The 11,079-nt window shown below is 28.6% G+C and overlaps 2 protein-coding genes across 3 annotated transcripts in view; both read left to right on the top strand.

The window, feature by feature from the left end:
* Window positions 1–204: 204 nt before the first annotated feature.
* Window positions 205–1,314, top strand: LOC123266750. The gene is made up of 4 exons (XM_044731147.1): window positions 205–834; window positions 906–977; window positions 1,059–1,148; window positions 1,204–1,314. The coding sequence occupies exons 1-4, from the start codon at window positions 217–219 to the stop codon at window positions 1,261–1,263; spliced, it is 840 nt and encodes a 279-aa protein (XP_044587082.1). The 5' UTR covers window positions 205–216; the 3' UTR covers window positions 1,264–1,314.
* A 1,538-nt stretch (window positions 1,315–2,852) lies between these two features.
* Window positions 2,853–11,079, top strand: part of LOC123266748 (43 kDa receptor-associated protein of the synapse homolog) — a 38,960-nt gene continuing 30,733 nt past the window's right edge. For both annotated transcript variants that reach the window (XM_044731145.1, XM_044731144.1), the window contains exons 1-2: window positions 2,853–3,133; window positions 8,278–8,761. In XM_044731145.1, coding sequence (XP_044587080.1) covers window positions 8,724–8,761 — 38 coding nt within the window. In that variant the 5' untranslated portion in view covers window positions 2,853–3,133; window positions 8,278–8,723. The remainder of the gene's footprint in view (window positions 3,134–8,277; window positions 8,762–11,079) is intronic.

The raw sequence follows: 11,079 nt of genomic DNA, 5'->3' as shown, positions 1-11,079 counted from the left end.
AACATCTTCAAAATTTCATACATCGGATCTGGCTACAACGTTTTTTTGGTGTTAGTATATGCACTGTATAATTTTTACTTTCAATTTTTTCCCGAGGAAAATAGCGTTAGTATAATTAACAACCGGACTTATAAGATCGTCATGAACGTGGCTTCGTTTATAACAACCGTGAGTGTTAGCTGGATTTTGATCTTCTTTGTTTCTACACAGAAATCTATGATAAACATTATTGACCGGTTGATCAGTGTCAATCAAAAATTGAACATAAGTGCGGATTCTTACTCGAAAGATTTTTTGAGTTACTTCATTGTCATCACTAACTTCTTAGTTTCACTTGTGAAGATTCTGTTAGAGCTGCCAAATTCTTCCATAAGAACCGTTCTGTCCACAAATTTTGCTAATGTTGTCTGCAGTTGGATAATTGTTCAATTCACTCTGCTTTTGGGCATTGTCGGCAAGCAGATCAAGGCGGTCAATTTATCTATTAAGAAAATGAACGATATCAGGAGTGATCTTGCTCAAATTCCTGCATTGAGGGTCAATAGATTGTTAGAGGATGAATCCGCTTGTCGAGACATCAATAATATCAAGAGAATTTACATTGAATTGTCGGAAATTTCTGGAGAAATAAACAATCTGTATGGACTAACTGTTTTGATTTCTCTACTGCTCTTTGGATTCGATGCTATTGTCAGTTTACACATTATTTTCATACTGCCTCCTCCAAAAGCATTTAGTCTTTTTCTTTTCCACATTGCGACAGGATTGATTGCTCCTTGGGGAATTTTTTTGTTTTTGGTGCTAACTTCTGCAGTTTCCAAAACTACCGATCTGGTATGGTTTTATAGGATTTATTAAAATTAATATTTTTTATTGATCAATTGATTCTTAATTATGATTTTCAGAGTAAAAAAACAGGGCAAATTATTAGCTTACTGTCAAATCGACGTCCGATAAATCCGAAATTCAAGGAACAGGTAAAAAAAAATTTGACTAAATAAAAATTTATGTTAAGAATAAATTTAAATAAAGTAATTTTTTTTTATTTGTGATTTCAGCTGTATAAATTTTCCAATGATCTTTCGCATTTTAAAGTAGAGTTTTCTGCTTATGGAGCCTTGCCATTGGATCGAGATTTCTTAGGAATTGTAAGTTCAATGCATCAACTTCTGATTTTTTTAATTAATTAATAATATTTTTCAGGCTGCTGGAACTATTGCAACGTTTCTAACCATAATTATTCAAGGAGCAGATGTTAATTGAACTCCACTTGTTAGTGTAAATGAATATAGATCATAGTAAGTATTCTTATTTTATTTAATTCAAGTAAATAGAAAGAAATCCTATTTAAAAAAAAAAAAAAAAAAAAAAAAAAAAAAAAACATTCTTTATATTGTATTCAAATTATTTTAATAAATCCAATAAAATATTATTAATATAAAATATTTTACATAATTTTCTATAAAATGAAAATTTTATCATGGAAATTCAAGTTCATAATAATAATTTCAGTAATACTTCAGCAATTTAACTTCATTATTGATGAAGTTGGGGTAAAAAAATTTTTTTAAGAATACAAACTGATTCTTCAAAAATTTTAATGAAAAGCGGAACAAGTAAGTATCTTTTTAATTTCAAATTTAAAAAAATATAAAAATAAAATTTATAAATTTTTAATGAATGATAATTCGTAAATTTGCTGTAGAGAAAAAGAAAATAAAGAAACAAGATATCGATATTTATCGATTTTTTTCCCCAAAAATAGAATGACACTGAAGTTAGCAGACGTCTAAAAATTTGTAATTTTTTCTATTAATTAAATTACAACTAAAAAGATATTTCTAAAAAATTGCACTCATAGTTTTTCAATTTTTTTACAAGTGAAATTTTTTTTTAATTGTTTAATTGAAATTTTTTCAATAAAAAATTTCTAAACATTTTGAAATGTCAGCTAACTTCATTTTCATAAAATAGATCGGCTGCCCAATTTTAAAACACAGTAATTGCAAAATTTTTATACCTGATTTTTTTTAGAATTGCTGCATTTCTTATAACTTTTAGACCTTAATTTCAAGTGTTTTTTCTTAAAAATATTTATATTCAAGTATTTTCTATTCATAAATAAAATTTTTCATCAATTTGGCGCGCAAATATTTTTTTAATAAGAAAAAATTTTAAAATTGTCAGTTACTGTGTTTTGAAATTGGGCAGCCGAGATGGCGCTTTTAATTTAAAAAATTACCCATATAAAATTTTGTTATTTAAAAAACAACTTAAATATTATATTTTATTTAATACCTCAAAACATATGACCTATAACGTTTGAATAAACCTGTCTGACCAATTGTACACTCGTTCCACTTACTCTACTCTTGAGTCCACGCGACATACATACTCACGACTGGTATATACGTATATATATACAGCAAACTGTCTGAAATTAGCAGTAACGGTGGCTTGTAACGCTCACCTTACTATCACTCTGAAAGCCAACCCCCTCGGGGCATTTACTATAAAGGTCACGTGTCCCCAATGACTAGATCATGCAGTTCCGCATTAATTGTAATGTCGACACCTAAATGTCAAAGAATATACCACGAGCTATTAATAAAATCTTGCAATTATGCTTACAATTATTATCTTGTAATAATATATTAAATAAAAAATTTATCTCGGGTTTATAGCTTGGAGCAAAAGTTTTCAGCTTTCAGATGCAGCTTAAAAAGTAACCGGGGTGGATAAGGAGATGTAGGCGAAGCTCTGGCTGACCGAGTAGAAGGCCATGACGAAAAGAGGGGCTGAATTTAGACAGAGAAGGGGTGGCTCTGTTGCGGGCTGCTGCGGCTCGGGCGCGACAGTCCACCCTCAGCCATCGCACCGACTTATTCGCATTATCGTGTTCTCAATCACTATTATACGCGTATCTCCACGTATATATACGACATATGTATGTACGTTATAAAGCTTACTCATATTTACGATAGACCGATTGTAGATAGAACCCGCAAGCTTTTAATGCGAGTTACTTCGAGAATCGATTGCCGTTTTTGTTTTTATCAGTGAAGTGATTGACAAGTGAGTTTTGTTTAAGAGGAATTTAATAACTACAAAAAGTTTTTTGGTCATTATTTAAGTGAGTACCTGGATTAATTTTACCACTACTGATAGAAGCGTTTTTTACGGTGGAAAGTATGGTTGGATGTTTAAAGTTTAAAGTGTTTGCAAAAATTTTTTAATTTGATTTGAAATAAAAATCCAAATTTTATAATCTATTTAAGAGAATAAGAAAAATTTTGTGTCCTGGATAGTCATATGATAAAATGGGTATTTTTAGTGAAATTTAGTGTCATTGTAAAGGTCTTGACTTGAATTTGTGCCTTCTAAAAGTTTCATATCATTCTCACCGATAGTCAATTTAATATAACTATTTAGGCTACATTAAAAAATGCTCTATTTCTAGATACTTAATTAAGAAATTACCTTTTATTTTGTAAAATATTGACATTTTTAAAGATATAAACTCATCTCGATGTTACAATCATCGAGACCTTTCATTTGAGTACCCACATCAATTTTTCATATATTTTATATATTTACATATTTCACAAATACCATATATATAAAATATATAAAAAATGCCATGTGGATACTCAAATGATAGCTCTTGATGAGCGTAACATCAGAATGAGCTTATATCTTTAAAAATGTCAATAATTAAGAAATGGCCTTGTATCTTGTGAACTATTGACATTTTTAAAGATATAAGCTCATCCCGATGTTATATTCATCAAGACCTTTTATTTAAGTACCCACATCAATTTTTTATGTATTTTATATATTTATATATTTCACAAATACCATATATATACAGAGTGTCCTAAAAGTCACGGACGCCATTGTAGCATCTGATGAAAAAAATAATTCTGAGATGAAAAGTCCTTAGCCATTTTTCAATTAACCGCATAGATAATTAATTATTAATTAAAAATAACGTCTCTTTATTTGTTAGAGAGAGAGCGCCAGTGTCCAGTAAAATATGTGCCAAACAAAGACACAACTAACTGTATGACTAACTAGTTTCTATAGCTAACGTAGTCACACATATTTACTTACACATTCACACGTGCAAGCGTCTTCCCCACATCAATTTTTCATATATTTTATATATTTATATATATTATATATATGAATATATGAAAAATATATCAAAAATGCATGTGGGTACTTAAATGAAAGCTCTTGATGAGTGTACCATCGATATGAGCTTATATCTTTAAAAACGTCAATATTTAAGAAAGTACTGTGCAATTTAACAAAAGTCATTATTTAATAAAGGAAAATTTTATTTACGTATAGTTCACTAGTCACCGCAGTCACATAGTGACTGGATGGTAGCTAGCTTTCTTTTATAATTCAGTGTTTATTCAATAAAAACCTTAACATTGTCTAACTTAATTATTAAAGAAAAACGTTATTTTTTTTTCTACTCGACTCTAAATATTATTCTTCTTTTCAAAGTTTCTCGTGAAATTCACTCAGATTCAGCGTCTTAGTTTTATATTTTTTTCTTTCATCTCAAACTCAATCGGCATTACCGTTAAAGTTTTTCGACGTTTAATTTCAAAGCTTCGATTTTAGTTCTCAGTTTTAAAAAGATTTAAAGATTTTTTCTGCGGTCACATAAATATATGTGTATATTATAAAGAGTCGTAGATAGTAAGAGCACAATTTTAGCCTCATGAATTTTTTAACGGATGTTAAATTGCTATCAGTTGGTGTATAACAGCTCAAAGGACCTTAATGCACATTTTTCTGGATCAAACAAAGTCGCTTTATGTAAATTTGGAATTAACATTCGTTTGCTGCAATTTTATAATAACTGTTTTATTGCAATACGTCATGGAAATTATTACACTTTTATTCTTCACACGTTCTATCTACTGTTATTTTTTTGCTCAACGAGTACTGTTATGAATAAAAATAACCGGGGGATGAAAAATCAAGAGACAATAAATTAATTCATCAAGCCAGAGGAATTTTTATTTATCATTTATATTCTTTCGGTATTTTTAAATAAAAAAACAAGGAACAGTTTATCATTTTTTTATTTTTATTTTATTATATATATATTGCTGAAATATTTGTCTTTTGGGAATTGTTATTTTAGTTTATCATCTATACGCATGAATTTTAATGTTTTTTTTCTTTTTCCAGAATATTTGCATAGTTTTTTTTAACGTAAATTTTATTTTCTTTCTTTACGGAAAAGTTATGAATTTTTACAACTAACGACCTTTGTTTTTATTAGAAGTATAAATTATTACTTATTGTAAGACTCGAGGTTTATATTTTGTATACCACTCATATTTATTTATACATCTACAAGTAATAACCCGACAATGACTACGGAATGAGACATCTAATAAAAGCCAATATAATTAAGGGATGACAATAACTGGGTGGTGTTGTACTAGGACCCATCGCGTGAGGTCCTCATGAAGGGTGGCGTCGGAATGCCCCTAACAATCTCTCTCGTAGTCCTCTCAACCCTCGTTGAGTGGGGGCGAGTCTTGTCACGGGCTGGGGGTAAGACCTTACGTCACAGATCTCGGGCCTCACGATACTCGACAGCCGTCAGCCTCGGCAATAAGAATAGCGTTGCTTACATTATTTTTTATGTTGAGCCTCGGGTACAACAAAAAATAAATTACAAATATGAGACTTTTTTGCATTAATTATAAGCAGGCTGAACGTTAATTTAAGGCAAAATAATGTTTGATTTAAGATCGAAATTATGAATTTGCTATTTTTTAAAACTATTAATTTTAAAAACGTAAGAAATAAATCCAAAAATTAATTTAAAAATTGACTTTGACGATTAGAAAATAAAGAAAATTGTTCTGATTTTAGAATTAAATTTTTTAAAATGACAAAATTGTCAAGATTTTCTTTGAAATAAATTTTCTTTATTGATTTTAACTTGATAAAAATTTAAGCAAACATTTTCCGAAAAATTAGAAAAATTGAAAATCTATTTAATAATTTTGTTAAAGTTATTATTACTTTTCGGCTGCCCAATTTCAAAACACAGTAACTAACATTTAAAAATTTTTTTAAATTTTTCTTATTAAAACAAAGTTTGCCTGACAAATTGATGAAAAATTTGATTTATGAATAGAAAATATTTGAATATAAATATTTATAAGAAAAAATACTTGAAATTAAGGTCTAAAAGCTATAAAAAATGCAGCAAAATTAAAAAAAATTAGGTATAAAAATTTTGCAATTACTGTATTTTAAAATTGGGCAGCCGTTTTATTTGCTGTACATATTAGACAATATTTTTTCAATAAACTAAAGAGTAAATTATGCAGCCACCTAACAAATTTATTTAAAAAGTTTTTTACGAATAAAAAGTTTCAATATCAAATTATATAACAAGCGAAAATTTCCTATTTTATTTTTCAAATTTTTTTGAATTTAATAAAAATATCATCTTCAGCGCAAGCTTTATCATTTAATTTAAATCTTCATTTTCTCGCAGAATTATATAAGCTTAACGCAAAACTAGAAGCATATTTCCCTTTTCAGTAACAGCGCTTATAATATCTTTTAAATTTATTCGAAATAAAATTAATTTCTAACTTTAATAATTATTCGTTCTAAGTGTAATAAAATTTCATTAAAAAAAGAGTAAAATCGGATAAATGTATTCAAGCAGAGGCGATGATTACGTCGTCTTATAACATAAAGATAAGACGAAAACTCCTCGGGGCTGGTAGCATCTTTTTTGTTTTTAAATGTAAAGAAACGCGTGAGAAAATGCCGCTCAACAAAGAAACTAGAGCTTAAGATGCCTGTGGACAAATAAAAAAGACCCAAATAGTTTATTAGCATAAAGAGAGAGAGAAAAATGGTTAAAAGAGAAGAGAAAATAAAATAAAACATAACAAGCATTGCAATTAAAGTTTAGTACACCTCGTAATGAGGTAGAACGTGATTCGTACCGCAACAGTCGAGTTCAGCTACAGTACGCGCAAAAGTTTATAGGGATGATGAAAATAAACCTACAATATACAACACACTCTTGTTAGTGACAGAATAATGTCTATTGTATATTGTACGGTTTATAAAGCAGTAAACAATTATTATCATCTTGCGCTACCTAGCTAAAGGTGTTTACATATTCAACTGTGTGCGTACCTCACGACTATCACATTACATTGGCTGTACGCTTCATCACAAACAAAGAACAGACTCCACTCTATTTAAGCCTTAACTTTTTCAATGATTTCTCGCAACAGAAATATTAAATACATTATTTACATTGTTTGTACGTTGCAGAATGGAATATTTTCATCTCACTTTGCAAGAGTTAAATCCATATGTATATTCTACATTTTTTAACAACAAGAAATGTATATAAAAGTACATAAAAATAAAATTTATTTGAACCAACAATAATTACTTAGCTTAAAACTTTGATTCAAGATGCTCTTATTCTTTAAAAATATTTTTTTTAAATAAAAATGTTCATTATATTGTCAAAAAAAAGCTCCAGAATAAAGAATAAATTTTTAGAGTCATTTATAACTGAAAAGTTTAAATTTTATGATATTTATTTAAATATTCCCTCTGATTCGGTTCATCCCTCTCTCTTGACTTAAAGAAATTTCAGGCGCCTTATTTTTTTTCCAACATCTTACTTTACGCCAGTTTTACATTAAATTCACCTTTAGCTATACTTTATCTCTTTTATCGTGGAATAATCTTTGTTCTTTATTCATCGATGAGCTTCGGATTTTTTTATACTTTCGTATTTTTTATTTGATACGCGTTGAATATTTTATTTCCATTAAAATTAATTGGAATTCCTAAAATGTTTTTATTGACCGAAAACTGATCGCTTTAATTTTTTTTGGTGGTTTTCCTTTCAAATGAGTGAATTTATATGCGTTTTATATATTTCTTTTTTATTGTAAATTTTTAAACTGTTCAAATGGAAACAAAGCCGATGTACAACATTGAAATTATCGTATGGAATATTCTTCTAAAAATATGTAGCTACAATTTTTTTTAAATATTACGAAATTTTACTTGATGCTTATAACGCGTCACTGGTTTTCGATATCGAATTTTTATCAGAGGTTATTTTTGTCACGATTATTTAATTTTTTGGTAACTAGGTCGCAAAATTATAAAACAAAGTAACAATAACAATTTTCCTTTAAAAACAAATTAAATAAAATTTAAATTTAGGTTTTTTAATTGTTTCAGATAAAAATTTTAAATAAATCACAGATCAAGATGGCATCAAGAACTCGTGGATTGCCTGGATAAATTTGAAAATATTTAAAAAATAATAGACAGAATACGTAAACAGCGATTCAAATATACCATATTTTATATTTAAAAATTATCGTAATATTTTTTTACATAAAAGTAATTGTAGTTAAAGTTAAAAATAATCATAACAAGTTTTTGAGAGTAACAAATGTGAATTGAAGTGTGGCGTAATTTAATAGATAGATAAAGTATAAAATTGTGGTAGCGGGTGTTAAGTTACAAGTGAAGTTGGCATGTATTGTTTAAGCGTGGCATGCAAGTGCGGTGGTGGTGTTAGAGATAATGACACTAGGGAGAGATGAGTCTGGAGCTGGGATACAACAGGAGAAGAGGAAACGAACGAGTTGGAGTGGAGCAACAACAGAAGAGATACAGCCATGTCATGGGAGTCTGTCGCGTCCAAGCATTACCTTGGGTTTGTATCAACTTTCAACTAAACTGTTAATTAATCTTCTCTTCTTACATTATAACACAAGGACTTAAATTATAATATCAGATTAATTTTAAATCCTTGCAAAAAAGTGCCTTGCTTCCAGTTTAATTTACAAGTTTTTGTTATTAATTTTTTATAATTAAAAAGATTAATCTTTTTTTTTTTAATCTGAAAAAATACTTATTTGATGTTTCATTGCAACTAAAAAATTATTTAATCTGAGAGAAATATTTTAAAAGAAGACGAGTTGGCAAATCCAGTACAGACTGTTCAGATATTACTCTTAGATTTGTGGCAATCTGACTGCAAAAGTTGGAAAGCCAGAATTCGCTATCAGTCTGCATACAAATAGTCATCAGTGTTTAGCGTTCTAGTTAAGTTTAACTTAACTTAACCATGTTTCATTGATAAAACGGGAAATTCTATAGTTTCTGTCAATCGGCATGCAGCTTGTAAGCAAATCTTGCATTCTAACTTTCGCAGCCAGCTGCCCCAATCTGCTCCGGAAACTCCAAATAAATATGAAGGCAATACTTGCATAATTATGCATACACTGATAAAAGGATTTGTTTATAGTTAAAAATATTTGTTAATATTTAACAAATCATTTATTAGAGACCACTTTTTAGTCCTTAACAAATATTTCTTAGTATTTAAAAAGATTTATTAATATTTAATAAATGAATATCAGATTTATTAAATACAAACAAATCATTTTAAATACTAAGAAATATTTGTTTGATACTAAAAAATGGTCTCTAATAAATGATTTGTTAACTATTAACAAATATTTTTTTAATACAAATAAATCCTTCTATCAGTGTACACCGAAAAAAAATGTTCTTAAATAAAGTATATAATTTTGAAGACATTTTAATCTTCTTGAATTAACAGCAAGTCCCATCTTTTTCTCGCGTCACACTCACGGTGAAAAAAGGGTACTATCCTTGTTGCACTCGTAATGCAATCACGATAAAATGCCCGCGTGCCTAGTTTAAGTAAGTTTAAATAAGGGTGAGTAAGATAAGGCTTTAAAACTTTCGATAAATTTATTTCTAATGATTGTTATGTACCAATCGAATCGTTTTCACATCCTCTACAAGGATCCTAGGCCAAACAGTTGATTAGCTTACTAACTTGAAAAAAATTAAGAATTATCATTTTTACATTTCCGCGTGGGTATTGTTAGCAATAGTTGTTAAGGTTAAACTAGTTTAGGTTTTAAAACTTTCGATAAATTTATTTCTAATGATTGTTATGTATCAATCGAATCGTTTTCACATCCTCTACAAGGATCCTAGGCCAAACAGTTGATTAGTTTACTAACTTAAAAAAAATTTTTAATTTTCATTTTTATATTTCCCCGTGGGTATTGTAAAAGTAATAGTTGTTAAGGTTAAACTAGTTTAGGTTTTAAAACTTTCGATAAAGTTATTTCTAATGATTGTTATATACCAATCGAATCGTTTTCACATTCTCTACAAGGATCTTAGTAAATCCTAGAAAATCTTTTTTGTTTAGAAGAGAAATAAAAAGCTTTAATCATAGGGACTGGACTCTTAAGTAGAAAAATTCTTAAACTAAGAAATTTTTTTTGGTTCAAGTAAATTTCACTTGATTCAAGAATTTTCCGTCTTGATTCAAGACACCCTGAGAGAAAAGTGCATAGTTAACTGAATCATAACATCACAATTATGAAAATATAGTTTTCTGAATTTTTTTTTTGTAGTTACTCAAACTATGCATTAGTTTAAGTAACTATTGATAAATAGTTATATCGACTATATTTTAATAAATATGTTTATGTTATCGTGTTAAACAAAAAGATATTAGGTGACTGAAAGGTTTTTACGGACAACGTCTCAGATAGCTAAACTGGAAGAGCCCTTAGTTCGTAACCAAAAGATCCGGGTTCGATTCCCGGTCCGAGCTATCCGAATTATTTTTTCTGTTTTCTGAGTTAAAGTTAATCAAGATGGCTATCAAGCTGATATTTAACTGAAAATAGTTTAAGTAATTATCTATTGGGGTTCAATATAATAAATAATGTTAGGTACAAGAACTGCAATTAAATAGTGGTGATGCTATTTAACTAAATTTTCCTAGTTCAGTTGACCATATTTTTCTCTCAGTGCAATTAGCCTTTTCAAAATTATTTTATTGGTACAAGAATTCTTCTCTCGAATCAAGTCAATTTTTTTTTTTTTTAGTGTAAGCTATGCACTACTACGACGTTGCAGCCTTATTACAAAATTATTTCGGTAGCATAGTGATAGTTGTATAAACTCCGAACTTATATG

The sequence above is a fragment of the Cotesia glomerata genome, linkage group LG6 (genome assembly GCF_020080835.1).
Source record: "Cotesia glomerata isolate CgM1 linkage group LG6, MPM_Cglom_v2.3, whole genome shotgun sequence".
NCBI lineage: Eukaryota > Metazoa > Arthropoda > Insecta > Hymenoptera > Braconidae > Cotesia > Cotesia glomerata.
This window is presented reverse-complemented; position numbering and strand designations above follow the sequence as displayed.